The 21,155-nt window shown below is 42.4% G+C and overlaps 1 protein-coding gene across 5 annotated transcripts in view; it reads left to right on the top strand.

The window, feature by feature from the left end:
- The window catches only part of LOC108928239 (arginine-glutamic acid dipeptide repeats protein-like), a 145,145-nt gene that overhangs the window by 101,776 nt on the left and 22,214 nt on the right, over positions 1 to 21,155 (top strand). For 3 of the 5 annotated variants that reach the window (XM_018742092.2, XM_018742093.2, XM_029249189.1), the window contains exons 7-11: positions 6,442 to 6,490; positions 7,285 to 7,409; positions 7,493 to 7,592; positions 10,841 to 10,939; positions 18,347 to 18,427. In XM_018742092.2, the coding sequence (XP_018597608.1) occupies positions 6,442 to 6,490; positions 7,285 to 7,409; positions 7,493 to 7,592; positions 10,841 to 10,939; positions 18,347 to 18,427 (454 nt within the window). Of the gene's footprint in view, positions 1 to 3,348; positions 3,616 to 6,441; positions 6,491 to 7,284; positions 7,410 to 7,492; positions 7,593 to 10,840; positions 10,940 to 18,346; positions 18,428 to 21,155 lie in introns of those variants that run through there. The other 2 variants (XM_018742094.2, XM_018742095.2) reach the window with 2 other exon arrangements.

Here is a 21,155-nt window from a genome sequence, read left to right as displayed (position 1 = left end):
CAACAGACACCTCCCAAAAAATTCTTAACTCTGATCAGTATTCTACACACACACGTAAAACACTGTCACAGGACACACACACTACAAAATGAGTTTCTTCAAAGGCTAAATTCACAAAGATGCAGTTTTTGGCAGGAGAATTGGAGTATAGTAAATCCTTGATTTATTACACGGGTGGAGATGTGCGTCAGAACATATTGTGTTGTATAAAAGACTTTCTTATATACTATTTTCTGGATAGGGGGTGTGGTGGTGCAGCAGGTTTGGCTGGGTCCTGCTCTCTGGTGGGTCAGGGGTTCAAGTCCCACTTGGGGTGCCTTGTGATGGACTGGCATCCCGTCCTGGGTGTGTCCCCTCACCCTCCAGCCTTACGCCCTGTGTTGCCTGGTTAGGCTCTGATTTGCCATGACCGCGCTTGGGACAAGTGGTTTCAGACAATGTGTGTGTATTTTATGGACAATTTGGACTTGACAGACATTCCGTAATAGCAGACACCCTTTCTGATGTTTTTCTGAAGTTGCTTCCTTTAATACAGACATTGGCTAAAATTGCCAGGAGCGCAGAGATACTGAGTTGATACTCAGAAATTGAAGGACTTCCTGTAGCAAACTGCTCTGTAAGAGCCACTGATGTTGTGAAGATATGCATATACTGTATGAAAATGTGTGTGTGTGTGTGTGTGTGTGTGTGTATGTATGTATATATATATATATATATATATATATATATATATATATATATATCACATACACACACACACACACACACATTATATATGCTGTATTATCTAGGCTTGTTTTTGTCTTCCATGTGCACTTGTACTACTGTAACACCTGTTAAAAGTGTCAAGCACAGCTTGGAAAGCTTAATATCTGGAAGCACTTGAGCATGATGAGTTTGTAAAGCTTACTACTGTTGTCTAGGTCCTAACTGGAGCAGAAACTGAGATATGTTGTCATTTAGTACAGTCTTGTTATAACACCATAGTATACTGTAGCAGTTTAACAGTGAATTTTGTACAAGCTAAGATACTTTATCCGCTTTACTTGGGAAGAAATACAGGAATCCCTCAATTTATGAATTGAAAATTTTGGTATAATGGCTCTTGCTGTGCAGGGGGCGCAGTGACGCAGCGGGTTTGACCGGGTCCTTCTCTCCGGTGGGTCTGGGGTTTGAGTCCCGCTTGGAGTGCCTTGCAATGGATTGGTCTCCCGTCCTGGGTGTGTCCCCTCCCCCTCCAGCCTTGCGCCCTGTGTTGCCCAGTTAGGCTCCGGTTTGCCGCAACCCTGCATGGGACAAGCGGTTTCAGAGTGTGTGTACTCTTGCTGCCCAATTTTTGATTCACAGAACAAAAAAATAGTATAATAAAATGTCCGTGTCTAAAAAATTTTGAAAGTCACATGTTGCCCAAGTAAAGCAGAAGTATAGTATTGTTCTGTAGTTGATGTGTTTGCATCCAGATCTGTCTGTTGGTATGTTAGAAATGTGAGTGTTGCTACTTGCAGTTTAGCATCACCAGTTCAGCTGAACTACATGTCTTTGGACTGCAGGAGGAAACGAAAACCTGGAGAGAACATGTAAATGCCACATTCAGATTTGAACCTACATGTAGGCCACAGTATTTTGTCATATCAAGAACATACTGAACAAATTTGCAGATGAAAGATGATATAGAGGTGCAGATGAGATTACCGCCCACTGAGAGCAAGTGCTAATAGTAACATTCTTAATATCAAATACACACACACATTTTCAGACCCGCTTGTCCCATACGGGGTCACAGGGAACCGGAGCCTACCCGGCAACACAGGGCGTAAGGCCAGAGGGGGAGGGGACACACCCAGGACGGGACGCCAGTCCGTCGCAAGGCACCCCAAGCGGGACTCGAACCCCAGACCCACTGGAGAGCAGGACCCGGTCCAACCCACTGCGTCACCACGCCCCCTTAATATCAAATATAACAGAGAAAAATAAAGGAAAATGTATTACTGGATTATATGAACAAGTTATGAGACTTCTTGTATTAGGTGCTACGTCAGGCTCCCAGTCGCCATTATGTTGCAACCCCACTGTATGTAGCTTGCTTTTCCTTCAGTACTGCATTTTACAGCACGAATTATTGAGGTGGTTTTATTTTCACGATAGGCAGTCGATCCTTTCTGCAGCTACTCACGTGATGTATAGCGGTTCGTATGGTGGATTGTAAAAAATTAACCGTACTAGAATATGTCTGTATCCAAATCGCCTTCTGTTGATTTAATATACTCAATGTATTTGAGGTGTACGTCACTTTAGAGAAAAGCCACTTGAATAAATGTAATGTAATCCCTGTGCTTAAAGTGTGAAAGAGGATCATTTGGAGAACAGCATGCCAGTGTGTGAGGAAGCCATTTGCTATCAAAGGGAGATGGTGAACAGGACACTTGTCTCCAAAGAAAAGTTGATGAAGCAACCTCTTGATGGCCTTAGCACAGGGTTAGTTGGTGTACGGCCTAGAAGGGACAGAGCAGTCTTTGTGTGTTACTTGAGCCTGGCACATGGCTGGAAGAGAAGGTGCCTCAAGGGCACTTGCCATGAACTCCCTCACGTGTTTGCTCCTCTGGGTATCTACTCCGTTATTCTGAAGTAAAACACATGGTACGGGGGGTCAAGTTACACAAAGTCGTGCACATGAGGGTATAGGCAGAATCAAAGCATTTGTATAAGAGGAAATTTCCATTTGCCACTTTCTTAGAACTTGTGAAATAGCATAGGGGAGAAATTTAAAAAGGCAATCAAAATAAACATCGCCTTAAAATAAAATAGTTCATTTATCAGGGCACACAGAGAGAAAATGGCACGCGTGGAGCATTTAAAGCCATTATAATGTACTAAAATTACACGCAGCTCCAAAATATATGGAATTTGAAAGTCTTCCCAACTTTCAACATGCTTGTATGTATGGCCTCTGTGAATCATGCAGTATTCTGTGTGCATATGGACATCTAGACCTTTTGATATGCACCTATGATTGCTCTGGAATGGGCCGGCAGAGAGAGAGACCGCAGCTGAGTGTGGAGTGTCAGCTGACTGTTCACTGCAAGGGGGCAGACAGGGACTTAAACCTAAACCTCTTTGCCTGTACATCTCCACCTTCCCCTCTCTAAATATTTCCTCTCCATCTCTGCCAACATTTTCACCTCCGTGTCTCTTTATTATCCCTCTCTCCCTGCCTCCCTCTCTCTATTGCTCTGTATGCGGAGCAGGACGTCAGCAGCCACTCCGCTCGGCCTTGTTTACTGACAGAGGCGGGCCGCGCGGGGTGGGCGGGCTGCCTGCGCTTCTAGCGACTCGCAGCCTCGGTGTGTGTGCGTGTGTGTGCGCGCGCGCAAGGTCGCGGCACATGCTCAGTCGTCCGTTGGAACGGGAACTCCATGCGCGGCGCGTGAATCCCGAGGTCAGAGCGCGAGCACCGCGAAAGGCTGCGCGCGTCTCCATTTTGAGCGGTCGCGAGCGGGCGGTGCGGTGCAGAGCAGAGCAGCGCGCGCTGGATACTAGGAGCACACGAGCTGCCGGCGGTGAGGGAAGAAGGAAGCGGCTCCTCTTCGACATGGACGACATATTCAGTCCTCGGAGGTACGTTCAGTGAGTCCCCGGTCCTTTCAGTTGTCGGCGCGCTCGTTATAACGCGCAAGTTCTCCCTCTCCGCCTCGACGAGATGCTCCCTCACCACCCTGCCAGGCTGGTACGCGGTGCGCGCCCGCGGTTTCGCCGACCCGTACCCTCTTAGTTACAGCGGTTACTGTCGTGTCTCCGGTACGCCTGTATTTGCCTCTGAGTGCCGCGCTGTCGCCCTGCAGCTGACGCAACAAACTTTACCATCGTTGTTATGCGTGTTACTGTAAGTAAGGAGCTGGCGGGGGCTCCATTTTGCAGCCATCGGTCTCCACAATGGAGATGATGATGATGGCGCATAGCGGCGCTCAAGCTCAGCGCGCTGCTGCTCGCTCTAGGCTCCGATCCGCTGCTGTCCGGGAGCCCCTCCGCGGGAGCCCTGCTTTCTGCCAAGGAGCGACGCGAGGCCGGGCCTCTAGGCTCTCTGGACGGGACTCCTCTTTGGGCTGCTCTCCGGGCTCGGCGCTACTAGTGCGGCGATTGGACCGTGCTGATTGAGGGGGTGGAGTCAGTCCTGATTGCCTTCCCCGTTGGCTGCTCCACACGCTCGTTACGTTGTACTTTGTTTTGATCAGATTAGTTCGTATTTAATGTCACGTGTGTGTGTTTCTCTCTGTCTCTCTGTCTTTCCTAGCTTGAGCAGTTTAGTTATTCTGCCCCACATACTGTTTAACCTCTCTCTCCTTTTTACCCCATCTTAAAACTTTAGTTTGAAGCTGGAAAACAGCTGGATGTGCAAAATAAACTAGCAAAATGAATCATACAGTCAGCTAATACTTACAGTTACAGTGACTGGAACATGATGATGGCAGAGCAGTATTTTACTGGAGAAATTTAATAGAGTTCATGCTCAAGAATATAGAGTAGGGTGGGAGATTCAAACCTGAGCTCTTTCCCTTAGGGAACTAAATCTGTTCTGTTCTCCACAATATCTGCTATCCAACTCTAGTTCCTTGTAGATGCATGCATATAGTTTGGGGGGGGGGGGGGATCAAAATGTTAAACTTTTAATTTGTGGGTGCAGCGAGCTTACAAATGATTCAATACAGATTGTTAGTTATGATAGCTACAGGAATGGGTTGCTATTTGTCGTCTGCTCTGGGCAAAGTATTTAAGTTTGAAAGATCAGTCAACTCCATCTCAATGTTTATATGCATACGTATACAAACGGAAGTTTAAGAGTTAAAATTAAATACATTCTTATCATAAACAGAAAAAGTGTATACCGTATACTGTTTCCTACTGTTCTCTTTTACTGATTTGCTGTTGTCTGTTTTAAAAAGTAGTGGAAGTCCCCCCCACCCCCTGAAGTATGGCATGTTTTTTCATTATACTAGGTGAAAATATCCTTAGTATATTGCTCTCTTCTCTTTATCTCTCATGATGTGACCAAAAAGAGACTGCACCACATATAATTTTGTGTTGTGTCGTCCCCCCCCCCCGCCTGCTCTTGCCTTTTTCAGGCAACATGCATTATGGGAGAATAAATAGTTAATATTCTGTCTGCCAATAGACTGTTTGTTTGCATAAATTAAAGCTTGTTGTTTGATTTGCATAGTACTCCCTTTCGGTCACATTACCTTATTTCTAAGTATGCTCTTTGAAATACTTAAAACGATTTAATTTGGTTTAATTCGTAAAAATCGCAAATCTGTTAGTACATTGTCGGTGCACTACAGTGTAACTGTTTTTCTTGGCTTACTCAACCCACAACCTTTCAGACCAGTTCATTAACTGCTCTGCCACCTGCTGGTCTGTTCTTTAAGCTGCGAGGCTTTTGAGGGAGTTCAGCTGGCCAGTCCAGCTTGTGGTGTGGGCCATATTTTTCTGGTTGCAAATCAGAGGGACAGTTTCTGGGCTGCACTCTGCCTGGCAATATGAAAATATCTACAGTTGTCATAGCAACATGGGGGCTGTTTTTCTGCAGGATCCGCCTGTCACTTTCTTTAATCCACTGCAGCTAGAGATTGGAACACTATTATTACATTTTTGTCGCTATGGTTACCGGCATTTATTTCGGCCACCATTTCAGAGCGTATACCTGCTTTCAGTGTTATACTTCTGTTAATACAATATACAGTGTTACCTCGGGAGAAAAGGGAAAGAATGTTGAATATGATGGCTTGTCTGCACTGTTGGGTGTTGGGGGATGGAGTCATTAGTTATCAGCCTGTTTTACTTATGTAGAACAGTTTTGGATGGTTTTTTTTCCTTGCTTCAGTATTAGCTGTTTTCATGTGATCAAAATATATTTGAAATGATGAAATATTTCCTCCAGGACTTTAGTTGGAGTGTGCTGAAGGGTATACTGAGCTTAGTTGGAGGATACTGTTATTAAATTGTCATTATCCGTTGAAGTAGCCGTCTTGCACAAGGACTAGGCAGTCGGGCTTACAGCTCTCTTGAAATCTAAATGGAGATTGGAACCATGCGGATATTTGCTACAGCTGTAAGTGGCCTCCGTCATGCTGGCTTCTCTGACCATTACTCTGCACCTTTGGTAGACAAAGTCACTCTAAACATACTAAGTTATGGCTGCACAATGGTACTTTGCCTTTGGCCATACTGGAGCACAGCTCTGGAATCTGAGGGTCAAGGCTACAGAGATCTGCTAGCGGTTGCCTCAGGTCATCTCTGCTTCTGAAGCATCTGTATGAGACTTTTGAGTTTGTACTTCTTATTTAGATGGTTTTTATTGCATTATGAGTTCCTGCACCATGTTTCTTTATGTTACCAAATGGTATCTGAAGGGTGTATGACGCATTAATTCCCTTTTGTTCTCTTTAGGCGACTCAACAGCACTCAGGGGGAGATCCGGGTAGGCCCGAGTCACCAGGTTTGTCTGCATTCCTGACCTGGAGAAACCCCATGTTTTTCTTATTTTACCTCTCTCAAAATCAAGTACCACTGTCAGGTTTCAGCTAGTTAGTATGTATTACTCCCCAGCACCATTTTATGCCCTTGTTCTTCAATATTTCAAGCGCTATAAAGACCTGTAAAGAGATTTATGCAAGACAGCGTTTGAGTTTGATAGTGCTGCTGTGCATGTTTAGCACATTTCTAGTCATATACCTCTTTGTAAGTGGATAATAACGTGTCAGAAGAATAGTACAAAGACTGTTTAACAAAATTAATACTTATTGGACTCGTAAGCAGAAAGCTGTTGAATTTTAACTTGTTTGCCTCTGACTTCACCTACAGTGAAACACAGAAGGTCATGTTGTAATTATTTCTGTATAATCACACACTGTCAGATAGTTAATTATAGTTGATGTTTTTTCAGTTTTATATTTATGGACTGTATAGAATAATTAATAGTTAGTTATAGTGATATTTTAGGCATGAATACATTCCTTATAATTTTTAACAAATAAAATTCTTAAATCATTATTACTGAATTTCGGATAACCTCAGAAATTATGCCTACTTAATGATAACGTTGATAGTTCAGTTCTCAAATAATATGAAAACATGTTTGAGATTAACATACTTTACATCAAAAATAATTTTTTTTAGTTTTAAGTCCAATAAGCTGCTTGTGGGAATGTATTCCTGCTTGTCCATATGTGTGTATGCGCGCATGTTTCTTTGTGACTCTCTGAAGCACACATATTGTGTTTATTCAACCAGGCCAAGCTTCCCGAACTGCAGCCCTTCCCATCTCCTGCTGGCCACACAGTGACCGAGAAAGAAGAGCTGGTGTGGATGCCGGGGGTTAACGATTGCGACCTGCTGATGTACCTGCGAGCGGCCAGGTGAGTCACAACGTTGATTTCTAGAGTTCATCTGTCAGGCCAGGCTTTATTCCAGGTAATCTTTATTTCTCCCTCTTGTTTAGGAGCATGGCAGCATTTGCAGGAATGTGTGATGGGGGATCCACTGAGGATGGTTGTTTGGCTGCTTCTCGAGATGATACTACACTTAATGCATTAAACACAGTGAGTATTACACAAGCATGTTCAGTTATTTACAACATCTTTACTGTTGAATGTCTCCCAGGACATTGTCTGTGCTGCGATAAGACTAGTTATGTTTTTAAGAAACATTAATTGACGATATGCAGACTGCTCTTTCCAAGTGACGATTGATGTGTTTGTGGCTGTGAGTGTAGGAGCCCTGACCTCCAGTTTGTGCCGTCAGCATTTATGCATATTCAGGATGGCAGGGCTATATGTTGCAGCTTCTTCAGGCAGCTTACCAATCGTAGGTCTCACAACTGAATTTTCCATGCCTTAGGGTTGGTTTGTAGTACAGTGGCACAGCAAATAGCGCTATTGTCTCACAGTGCCTGGGCTGTGCCAGAGGATGAGGGTTCAGCCTCTCCTCCGTCTGTGTGGCGTTTGCATGCTCTCTTCTTTTTTCATGGGTTTTCTCCGAGTGCCCCGGTTTTCTCCCACAGTCCAAATACATGCTTTCATGTGAATTGGTGATTCTAACAGTCCCATTGTGCATGAGACAGTATGTTGCAATAAATGACTCATTGTAAGTAGTGTGTAGTAGTATATCTAGCATTGTAAGTCACTGTGGGTAAAAAGGCATGGGCTAAATATTGCTATATACTGCTCACTGGAAGTCACTTCGGCAAAAAGCATCTGATAAATTAGTAAATGTTTCTCATTTTAAAGAATTAAAGCTCCAACAGACTAGGAAATACTGCACTTAAATCAGGAGACAGCTTTCCTGGCTGCAGGCACCCACACTCTGTTATGCATATACTGTAGCTGTGGTTCGATTTATTATAAACATTTTCCCTGTTTTATGACTAGAATGCTCATCTGTCCACACCTGTCATCCTGCTTTGTAACTAACCTAATTGCTGCGGTGTTTCTGCAAGTTTACAGGTTGTTCTCAGGGTCAGCTGAAAATATTCTGTGGCATTCACAGGATTACCTTGTTCCTCTCCTCAGTTTCCTTTGGGCTCTAGGCTGGCAACATTGCATGTTTCCATTTTTCTTGTGCAGTAGCACAGATTTAAATATATCTGTTTAAAAATGTTGTTTTTCATACTCAAAAACCCGTTTACAGAGAATGTGAAAAAAGATTGTAACGCATAAGATGACATCTGATTTGAGATGTAGGTGTGAAATGAAATCTGTGAGCATCCACGTTTTTTCTGAGATGGATCATGTGGGGGTGGAAATTTGCATGGATATTGATTTGCCCAAAGACTGAGTTTCCCATTGCCATTTTTGATGGGACAATGGCTCCTTGGTTGAGCTGTTAGTGTGGCTAATGGAGAAACTGTGCAGACCTCAATAGTGCTGAGCTGCTGTTCGGAGAAGTCTAATATCGCCTCAGTGAACGCCAGTGCAGTTAGCTGTCTGCAAAAAAGGGACAAGTATTGTCCATTTGTCCTTCATCTAAGGGATGCCCATGCTTCCAAACAACGCTGCACGTTTGCATTGCAGAATAACGTGTTGATGTGTGAGATAGGATCTGTCAGCAGGGGCAAGTGTAATTCATAGTTTCATTATTGTCTACCAAGCCCTCAACAGCTGAGCTCGGCTACGGTGTGAGGGGGGAGGTGTACTCCCCAGGGAGAAGAAGGACTTCTGCTTTGCTTTGACATTTGGAGAAGAGCAGGAGAACACAATTAGCCTTGTGGACAAATTTAGCAGAGACCTTAACTACTGTTTGTAATAAGTTAAAATATAGAGAAGGCTTGAGCTAGGATAGAATGGGAGAACAAGCACAGCTGGCAGTTTGTTGTGTCTGGACCTCTGTTGCCATTAGCAATTCTAATGCGAGAGGCATTTTCGTAGCTGGAAATGGGAGCAGAGCCTTTCAGAGCTTTAGAGTGCGACAAGTTATTATACCCTGAAAAAGGGTGGCATCTCCCTGCAGGAAAACCTGCATATATGCGTTATGTACAGTGTCCATCTCACAGCTTTATTCTAGGTGCCTACAAACGCAAAGTTTACAGGTGCCATGCATTGTGGAGTTCTTACAGAACATTCTAGATAGGCTGCCTATGTTCCACACGAACCACAGTTCGTTCTTTCTGAAAAACTGTGACGCCTAATAGGTGAAGTACTAGTTTATCAGTCATTGTCCCCCTCCCCAATTATTGTTTACAGATTTGTCATGTTACAACCTCAAGGTATCTAGGGGTGAAAGGGTGTAACATTAAGTTGCCTGAAGACCAGTGGTTTGGATGGGGACCAAAAGAAATGAGCAAATATGGGATTTTTGGTGCAACAGTGATTTACTTATTTATAAGTGAAAAATGGGCCAGTGAAAAGTATATATATTTTATATTACAAATCCAAAGCTACATGGGGAAAGGAACCTGAGTGGCGCCAGGTACGAACAAATGAAAACTAAACAAATCACACCAAGGTAGCACAGACTATTCTAGGTAAATCAAACAAACGGAAACATTCTTCAGCATCAGAGAATGCCCTAACTTCCCTGCTCTACCAGAACAAAAATACAGTTGACACTCACCCCTTGCCTAGCGTAGTTTAGACACTGCAAACAAACCTACATATGCAAGTGTATGTCGCATGACTTTCTCACCTGTCCTCTTTCCCCTAGTCACCGTTAACACTTAAGTTCAGCTGAACAACACAAGTGATAGATATCAGACTGGAACAGGGAAGAGCATGAACATACAAGCAGAAAAGCACAAGCAATTGCAAACTAAATACAAGAACTAAACCACGCAGCAAAGACAACGAAAGCAGGAGATTTAGCAAAAAGGTCCAGACTCCAACATAAATTCTTTTTCTGCCTTGATTTTCACTCACTGGGAGGTTTGTGGTGTTGTCATCGATAATGATTGGCAGGATCCAGATCAGGAATCAATGGCAGTTGGACACCATGTAAATAATCACACGAGGTACTAGAAAGAATAGCAACACACTGGCATATAAGTCATCTTAATGGTTTTCTCTTTTTTTCATTTTGTCAGTGAAATACTGTATAATATCCAAATGACGTGAATTATGTAGGGAATTTGTATAAAGTAGTTAAAGATTTTTGTGCTGATTCCTTTGGTGTTGGTTGTTGCAGGAGGCTGCCCATGCAGTTCCATGTTTCCCATCGCAGCTTATTTTGTGACACACACGGCTCTTGAGCTGCAGCCTGTTTTCTGTTTGCTTTCAGTTGCCTTTAGTGCTTACCATGAAAATACTTGTAAGATGTTATGTGTAATGGGTGCTTTTTTCACATTCTTGCCTTGTAGTTACATGAGAGCAGCTATGATGCTGGCAAGGCTCTCCAGCGTCTGGTGAAGAAACCAGTGCCCAAACTGATTGAGAAGTGCTGGTCTGAGGATGAAGTGGTAAGAGACTCCAGTCACTCATTTGGTCTGCCATTCTGGTTCAGTTTATTCTTGGGCATTCCTAATTCACCAGTGTACCACAGTATCTTCTTTGTCATCAGTGGATGGGAATTTACACAAGCAGCAGAGTGCTGTGCCCAAGGATTTTGGAGCAGTCAGCCAAGTTAATGTGACCAGTCTGGTCATTTCCACTATAGCCAAGGGGGAGTTCCCGTAACTTGTATAAAGTTTTTACTTTCTCAGGAAGCAGCCAGCTCAGACATCCACCTTTTTTATCATTATAATTTATTGCCTTTATTTTTATTGCTTACAATTCTCAGTAGTGTGGTATGACCTAAATTTTTAGCTGCCTAACAGAATTAAGTGTATTATATTATTAACTAAGTAATTTTTTTTTTTGTTTTTGTTTTTATGTATTGACTTTGGAAGATATATACTGAGAAACAGTGATGGAAGGTCTGGATTTTTGTCCAGATCAAAAGTTCACACATCTCACCTTGAGTCATAATTTTGTTGTGTACAGTCCACCCAAATGTGATTTCATAAGCAGTACTGTTTCTAGGGCAGAGTTCTGATTCGTTTATCTTGCAAGTTATTAAAAAAAGACCACTCATTTTAGGCCATCTCGATCTAATGCTGATGGCCACTGCTGAAGATGACAGGTACAGTGTTAAAAGTTATGTGATGAACATCGGTGCATAAAGTGGAAAGAAACAAACTAACTTAAGAATCACACATCTGCAGCTGTCTCTTTCTCCTAGTGTAATTCACAAATTTTATTTTCTCTGAGATGTACATCGCTTTGGAGAAAAGCAGCTGCTAAATGAATAAATGTAAAAGTTCATCTTCATGAAATGAATGGCTAGAATTCAACTGACCACATGTGGTTGTGATCATTATATACTTGGCAGCTAAGTTTTCTGTTCCTGGAACTAAAAATGTAAAATAAAGGTAATTTCAAAGTCTGGTACAATGTTACCCAGTGATATTTCAGTAAATGGCCAACAGTTATGAATACCATATTCTGCTGCGTGGAATACTTGTCATTTGAAATTTGACCAAGTTTAATTTTCACCCATGGCTCAAACAAGGAGATACTCTACTGTGTGAGTACATCTCAACTGATGTCTCCTGTATTGTACCAAATACCTTTCACAAAACTTTTCACAGCTGTAATTGGCTAAAAAACTCCTATGAGGTGTTCCCTTTGAATATGAATATTGATGTGTTCTGTTGCAGAATTTTGCTTTCAAAATAGTTTAAATTATAGTACTAATAACAGATCATGTTTTTTATTTTAAATGAATACTGCATCATGTAACTCAAGCTTGTGAAAATTGTTTCATAGCAGCAAAACTTTTTCTTGAAAAAGGGTTAGGGTTTCTTTAATAAAATACATGAAGACCCTGAACACAATATATGATTTTGATCTGCTCTGGTATGAACACTAGTGTCAAACTACAACATAGTATCCTTAGGTTGCTTGACTTTGAGTAGCACATTGAACACGGAGTCATGGGGAATTTGATGTATTTTGTGGCTTCATCTGTATGTTTACTGGTCTGATACATTCACATGTTGTATTGGTCCTTAAGGGTAAGCTATACCCAACCAGCCTCTGGCATGGTCTGCCTGCTATAGCAGTGCAGATGCTTTGATTCATCATGCCAAGTCTCAAAGCCTGTTCTAAAACAACAGAACTCATTTATTGGTGTTTTAATGACACATTAAGGGCCTGCTCACAAAGAGTCAGTGCCTGAGGCAAGTGCTGGCTAATCAGAATACATTAAGTTACCCGTTCGTTCAAAGTTATTAGTACTGTTTGTGTGCTCTGGCAGAAGCTGGACAGTGCTTCTGTTCCCCATGCCCAAGCACACTTAAAGTCAAGGCTCTGCAGGAGCTGATGCTCACTGACAGGTTACCTATTCAACGGTTACAATCAAAACAACTGTGAAGAGGATGGACTTTGCTTATGTATGACCGCTAAATATGTGTGAAAATGTTAAATATAGTAAAACTATGTCATAAGACGATCAGTGGGGTCTAAAAATTTCACTTGTGTACACGCACGCACGCACGCACGCACGCACGCACACACGCTGTCTGAAACTGTGGTGAGCCAGAGCCTAACCTGGCAACACAGGGCACAAGGCTGAAGGGATGCACCCAGGACAGGACGCCAGTCTGTCGCAAGGCACCCCAAGCAGGACTCGAACCCCAAACCCACCAGAGAACAGGCACAGGTCAAACCTGCTGTGCCACCGCACCACCCTTAAATTCACTTGTAATGCGGTGTAAATGCAGGAATCCTGTGATTGTGACATTAATGAAAAACAATTTTTTTCAGTCTTACGTTTACTTTGTGGGAGAAAAAAGTTTTGTTTTCATTTATTGGACATGTAGGAAATAAATGTGTTATTACAAACTAAATGTGCATGTGACAAATATAGTACTGATAAAATCGGATCTCAATTAATAATAATAATAATAATCATTCAGCATCTTACATGATGAACACTGTCACGTCTTTGTGAAGCCACCGAAGCTGTCAGATTGTGTGAAGTGGTGCATTCTTAATTGAATACTCAGGCATGAAGAACATCTTTCATAATCAAGGGGGATCTCTCACATACACACACACACACACACACACTTTCTGAACCGCTTGTCCCAACCGGGGTCGTGGTGAACCAGAGCCTAGCCCAGCAACACAGGGCGCAAGGCTGGAGGTGGATGGGACACACCCAGGACAGGACACCAGTCCCCAGACCTAATGGAGAGGAGGCCCTGGCCAAACCTGCTGTGCCACCATGCCCCCCCTCCAAGGGGGATCAGTAAAAGGAAAATTGGTAACTTTTGGCATAAGAAACATTTAGGATTTTTATCTCTTCCTGGCATACCTGCTCAAATTTAAAGCTGAACAATGATTTGAATATGAAATGTTTTGATTTTAATTTTTGCTTAGTCAGGTGTATTCTTGACAATGTTTGGTTTATTATGGTAACTGTTGTGACTGTGGTATCAAAGTACACAGGTGTGAGAAAAAAATTTGTGAAGCTTGTGGAAATATCTGGATTTCTGCTTGAATGGTTCCTAAAATATGGTCTGATCTTCATCTAAGTGATTACAGTAAAGACTTATTTAACAACATACAATATTTTACATTCATATCTTTATTGAACAAATCTTTTGAATAATCAAGTTCATTGATGGAATAACTGTGTGAACTTCTTGGATGGTATCTTGAAAGGAGGGTAATTTGAGTCGGATATTCAAATCAATGAGTTAGGTGTTCCAATCAATTCAGGTGTAGGTTTGACCTGCCCTGTCATAAAATACCACGCAATATTTTTTTTTTCCCCATTCTTCACAACAGAATTCTGCTTAAGTGTATCATGACCCTATTAAAAGTGATTTCAGAAGACCTCAGAAGAATTGTTGAAGCTCTTAAGAGTGGAATGGGTTACAAAAGAATTTATGAAGACTTGGGCCTCACAAATCCTTATCAAATGTAAAATGTAAAATGTTCTTCCAGGAGCCAATTTTTGTCTTAAGAAATAAAGGTAATTAAATGCTGTCAGGATAGGTGCCATGCAGTGGGGAAACAGTGCTCTCTACAGGACACTGCAGACAGGCTGCTCACCCATCTGCCCCAGTAGCCTGCAGCCTCATCACCAGTGTTGGAAGGAGTAGCTCTTGGGCCTCCTGTTCAACCCTCCATGTTGTTTGAGTATTATGACACATTGTTGTTTTTTTTGTATCATAGGAGATGTTTTTAATTGAGACTTCCCACATTCATACATTTAGCTGATACCTTTCTCTAAAGCAATTTACAATTTTTATCTACCTACAATTATTTACCCATTTATACAGCTCAGTAATTTTTACTGGAGCAATTCAGGGTGAGTACCTTGTTCAAGAGTACTACAGCTGGAGATCACATTCAAACCTGTGACCTTTGGGTCCAAAGGCAGCAGCTCTAACCACTGTGGTACCAGCTGTTTCCCTGTTAAATTTAGTTCAGTTTTATAGTTGCTTGTAAGAATACCCATGTCAGGATTAACTGTACTGGAGAGTGGTGAGTGTTTTTGTACTAACATGCTGGGTACTGCTCACTAAATCACATTATTCACTTTGAGTAAGAATGCAGAAAGAGCTGGGTTTGCAAGGAAGGGTATTAAACCATTTTTCCAGCGGTTTCTGAATGATTCCTCACGAGCCCAAGAAAAGGTATCTTTCAAGTTCACAAGGTCTTCTTTAATGGCTATCTTATACCAGATTGTAGTTTTGTGCACAGTTTGTAGAGGCTTTTATGAATCACATTCAGTATGCCTGTTCTGTGTTTTAACATTTTCTTTTTAATTTGTACTGTTGTTAAACATGAATCAGATCAAATCTTAATCTCTCCATTTTTTTCTGCCTGAAAGCTTCATGCAGGTTTGGCCTATGTGATGGATCTGTGACACTTTCTCCACTTTCAATCTTGTCTAAAGATACTTTTGAATAATTAAAAGAAATGAAATGCAGACAAAAAGCTGTAAATGTATGACCACTTGTAAAGTGTGTACTACACTTTGTGTCTGAGAGGACATATTGTCCTGCTAATTGTGATCTTATGCAACAGTGTGACTGTGTGTGAATGACTGCTATTTACAGATGGAATATTTACAGGTTTGATTTGCTTGTGCATCTTGCTGTGTGATTTGTCACTGTGATGTTATCCTGCCTTGCTTGTCGTACATGATTTTATGATCTCAGCCAGTCCTGCCACTTATAACAAGTTTTAAATGGGAAGCATGTACCCAGCTGCACAGAGAGCTACACAGAGCCCAGAGCACTGCGTTTCTCTGTATGTCCTACCTCCTTGTGCCGTACTCTTCAGCAATGTGCTGGGGAAGAGGCAGCAGAGAGCTCAGCTCTAACAGGGGAGCTGGGAAGAGGGCCAACTCTCTGGAACAGTTCCTGCCTGGAGGAAGACTGTTGTTTGTGGTCAGCGCCCGGCGATCTGCTAGCGCACTCTGCACCCCCCTCCTCTGCTAGCACTCTCTGCACCCCCCTCCCCTCGCTGGTTGCCTAGTGACAGGACGGCTGGCCAGAGCAGCACAGCGCAGTTGCTGGAGCAGATTGGTGGCTCATTTATTAGTGGGCTGTAAGGGAAGTGAGACCAGATGGCTGAAACACACAGTTTAACGGGAACTGACATGGACAGAGAGACAGGGAGCGAAGGAGCAGCAGCCAGTGTAAATATTACAGTGCATCGTCATAATTAGGGTCTCGTAATTACAACAGCTGTATTTGCAGATGTAATTGATTTTCAGTTTGTTACAGACCACCTCACTACCACAAAATAAGGTATAGTAGACCTGTAATATGTTAACATTGTCGAGAGGGCAATCATACTCTTTAGTTTTTATTATTGTTAATATGAGCATACTCAATGTTCATTATATATACTACATATAATGTATGTGTATTTTTAAATTTAAAGGTAAAGTTTCAGCAGGTTTCCAAATATGCAGCAGAGTGACTCCTTGTTTTATTGCTGGCTTATGACTTAAGTAATATTTTAGTTCCTACAAGGTTCAGTACTATGAACAACCTCCTTGCCGCAGAAGTAGCTCATTTCCTGTACATTAATATGCATCACAGCTGCAAGTATCCTTTACTCTAGTTTTTAATATGTGACTGGAAGTGTCACTTTGGCTTTTCCTGGGGTTGAGGAATAGGGAAGAAACGGGTGTGTGTTTCGCTGTCGAATCAGCCGTTATTGTCTTTCGTTTTATCTTAAGATATCGCTAAGTCCTCTGCCTGTCCCTTTAAGAGCGCCGGGGCGCAGGGCTCCACCTGCTGGTCGCACAAGGGCACAACACATATTTAGGTTAGAATTACATGTTTCATTGCGCATGCAGACGTGTATCCTTCAGTCATTTTAGCTAAACTATGCTGAATTTCTGTATTTATAACCTTAAGAATCAAGTCTGCGCCTCCGGTTGATCGCCATTCTTCCCTGAGTTCCGTTTTGCGCATTCGTGTCAGTACGCACTGCAGCGTCCTTCGGAGGGGGGGTGGGTTCTAAAAATGCTCCATGTCTGGTTTTCTCACATGCGCTGCTCTTTTCACTGTGGCCAGGACTTTTTTTTTTCCACACATTGTTCCAGCCTTCCTTCCTCTGGTTTGCGCTTGCTGTTGCTTTGTGTGTATGTAGCACGTGGACGATTTCTTAATACATTTAATGAAACAGTTGTAAACTGTTGAGAGAGGGGTTGACAACCAATGTATTGCGACGGAAAGGTCGAAGCACTGGCAGGCTCCTGTACGTCTCCTTGTCTATGATGGGTGTGGGCGCAGTGAGATTCCGTGTGCCAGACTGCCGTGCGCTCCGTGCCGCAATTTACAGCTCTCCTCCCAAAGGAGCGTGTCGCGCAGAAGGATCACATGTAAAGGCTCCCCTTTGTAGAGGAGGAACGGAGACTGACAAGCCGTTCCGTTTGTGTTGTTGGGAGGGGACATCACCAGCCCGACAGAAGTGGATTTTCACCCACCTTCTTTATTTACTCGTCGTGTCCAGACGTGAAAGATTCGGTAGGAATTGTCTTGGCTGCTCGTGAACTTCGGGAGGAATCTTACGGAGAAAGAAAGTAAATCTGTTGGCTCTGCTCTGCTCGCCCCCGCCGGCCGCTTCAGTAAATGTTTAATAATTATACCTGCTCGAACGCGGTGGTGGGTGACTTAAGAAATGAGTATAGTTGGGGGGGGCGGCGCTCGGAGCCTTTTTTTTTTCTTTGATTATTTACGTGCCCTAGACTATTTTTTCGTATTCTGAGTTTATTACTAGTGATAATGCAGCGTTAGGAGCTTTGCGACTTGTTGGTTTCAGGTTTGTCCTCTCGTTTTGGGATACTCGGTGTTCCCACATGATTTCCGTTTAAAATCTATTCTAACGTATAAATAAAGTCAGGGTGTGTTGAGACTGCGCTGCTGCTTCGGGACGTTATTAATACAACTCGCGCTGGAATGCGTGCAGTCGAGTTGTTGGGGCAACTTGGGGAAGTTGTTCCTGCGGCTTGTAGTTTTCGCTTCACACGGCCATGCGCTTCTCTTCTGTTCTGAAAGAGTGCGGACATATTTCAGTCGCCCTGTCTGTGCCGCTACGTTTTATCAAACAATATCTTCCTGCTTCTGCTCCTTTCCTGCACAAGAGCTCGAGCCCACAGATTTTTTTTTTCTTTTTCTCTTCTCTCTGTGAAGGCGGAAGGCGTCTGTAAACCTCAAGAGAAGTTTTGAAAACAGTGGTGTGGTGACTTTGCTTTGCAGTGATCTATTTTTTTCCTCTCTCTCTCTTTAACATGTGGTAATGTTTTTTTTTTTTTTTTTTTTTTCTCCTTTCTCTCTCCGTGTGAAAAACAGAAGCGGTTCATTAAAGGTCTTAGGCAGTACGGCAAGAACTTCTTCAGGATCCGCAAAGAACTGCTGCCCAACAAGGAGACGGTAAGAGATACAGTGTGACAGTGAGTGAGTGAACGCCACGTGGGGGGCACCGCCGCGCGCTCCCCGCCGTTACCTCTCCGTCTGTCTCCCTCTCTGCCTCCTCCTGTCTGTCTCCGTCTCCCTGTCTCTCATTGTCCTAGGCTAAAGTCAGTGTCCATCTGCGACCTATGTTCGTGTTTGTTTATACTGATTTACATAGTTTACATGCTTAGTTTTCTTTAAAATTTTATTTCTGGGGTACTTTTAGTCAGTGTAAACTTTTTTGTTTCTCAGAATTTTTGTTACAGTAGACTAGTGCTTAGTATTATGCTGCAGTTCTGATAATTCCAGACTTCTGTCCTTATGCAGCTTCTTAAATTACAAAACAAGTTGAAATAATTGTGGATCTGCTTCCCTAACACAAAAGGTACGAGTTACACATGATGCAGTAAAACTCCACTGTAACCCAGCGTTAAGTCCGACACATAGTAGGGCATCTAAAATTGTACCATTCCTGTACGGTTATCATCGTCATCATCATCGTGTTGTCACAAGTAGCATTTAGATTCCTAATCCATAACAGCAATATTGTTACTTTAAGGAAATGAGTGTTTATCCCCAACATCCAAGCAGACATAACCCAGGAACTGAGTAGAATGGGCCTGCAGTGCTCCTCAGTCACTCTTATGTAGTTTTTCAAGCAGAAGATAACCATGGATAAGGAATGTGAACAAATCATGTGACTTCTGTATTGACTGAAAGAGTGAACTTGCAGGGAGAAATTGATAACCTTGTTGTCTTCAAAAGCTTATCTGTTTTGAACATGATTGGAAAATTGTGTTGCACCTGGATCCATGATTTGTGTGCAGGTGATATTATACACTCTCCTGAGATATGAAATGCTTCGAGTACTAGAGTAATTAACACTAATGATGTTTAATGTTCAGGTATTAATGTGAGCTGTTGCAGTGGTTTCTCATGTTGTAATGATGATTATTCTGTTTTTCGATATCAGATCTTAATGTGTGCTGTAATATTTCTCAGTTCTGGCCTGCGTAGTATGCAATATTGTACAAACTCCATGTTTCTTTAGAGCTGACATATTTGATGGGTGGCTTTAACACAGATTCTGTCAGTAACATTTCAATAATGCATGGATGCAAGGTGTTAAATGAATGCCTCACTTGCTTTCTCTGTAGGAGAAAGAGAAACTCTGTTCATCTATAAAGATATTGGAAATGCTATGTAATTCTCTGATATATTCAAAGGCAAAGCCAGAACTGAATGCAGGTTTGTGGGTTCTTTCCATGGCTGTACACTGTGTGTGCGATAAGATGGTATACAGCCCCGAGTCGCCTGTAAAGTGTGTTCACCCAGCACATTGGACCCGCACACAGCGCTTCTTCAGTTGGAGTAACTGCATCATTGCATTGGAGCTGAGTCCGCCCAGCAGATACACCCCCAAAGGCATATCTACTGTCAACTAAAGCAGTGCTCTTAGGTCTTTATAACTGTCAGCAACACCTAACAGGAGGGATCAACACTGCTGTTATAGAACAGATAGTTATAGTTTGGTAAATACTAGATCCATGTGTCAACAAAAATATTGGTGTATTTTTCTTAAACCCATAAATCTTTTGTAAGAACTGTAAGAAGGCATTATACAGCTTATCAGTGGTTTTCATTTTCTCCTCTGAATCCTCTTTTCGTGAATGTGAGCGCATCAACATTGTACTGATGGTCATTTAATAGTGGTGTCAAACCTTTCACAGTGTGAGTCAAATTCTGTGAAAATGGTGATTAACTAAGAATTGGTAATTTTTGCTGGGAATTGCAAACAAAAGCTGGCACATTTTGTTTATAATTCTAGATTTATTTGTATTTTTTTTTTTTTAATTTTTTTTCCCCCTCTCCCCCCTGGACTGTTGTACCCAGAGTGACATTTTTGTCATGCAGTGCTTTGTACAGGATGTTTATAAGTTTAGGATAAGCAATCCTAAGCAGCAGTGAGGTCCTCTGAAGAAGGGAGCCCTTCTGCACTTGTCATGTTAAAATTGTGATTTAAGCAGATCTCAGTTCAAAGAAGTATGAACATTGTATGGACCAACTGTAGACAGATGGTAACATGTTACTTTTAACTGAATTATACACTCCAGTTATTTTGCAGTGACAAGCCACCTAAGGTGTAGAAGACTGTCAAATGAAATTGGTCCTTGGTTCTTCTGTAATGGTTAGCCAGCGTTGCTCAGCTGATTGTACAGTCTATTTGAAGATGAGAAAGCATCTCTGTGAGCAGAGAAGTGAATATAAACCTCAAACTTTAAAGGGCAGACACAAAAGTTGGAGGATAATGGATTTTGAGGGGAATGTACTTCAGACATTATGAAAAGCCTGATTTGTGGCACAGCTCAAAAGCCTTCCCTTTTTGTTTAACACTGAACCGGCTTTTGTGCTGAGAGCCTTCTCTCTCAATAAGTGCCAGTCAGTTCCCTGGGGAAAACTTAATTTTTCTAACTATATCTTTTAGCCTGCCCCCCCCCCATTTCCTCTACTAAAATTACTGTAGCCTTTAAGGAAAAAGGAGAACATAGAGGAATCTGCTATGCCATTCGTGGCCTTGAATCGTTTATATGCAGGTAGTAAATTGTTAATCCCCTTGCATGTGGGACTGCTGGTTGACCTCGTCTTTAACATTGTTGTGCCCATGCGAGGCCTTGATATGGCTCCTTGGCTCATTCCCGAGGAAGGT

Source organism: Scleropages formosus, chromosome 25, assembly GCF_900964775.1.
Source record: "Scleropages formosus chromosome 25, fSclFor1.1, whole genome shotgun sequence".
In the NCBI taxonomy this organism is placed as follows: Eukaryota; Metazoa; Chordata; class Actinopteri; order Osteoglossiformes; family Osteoglossidae; genus Scleropages; species Scleropages formosus.
Note: the sequence above shows the minus strand (reverse complement) of the source record. Positions and strands in the feature narration are given on the sequence as shown.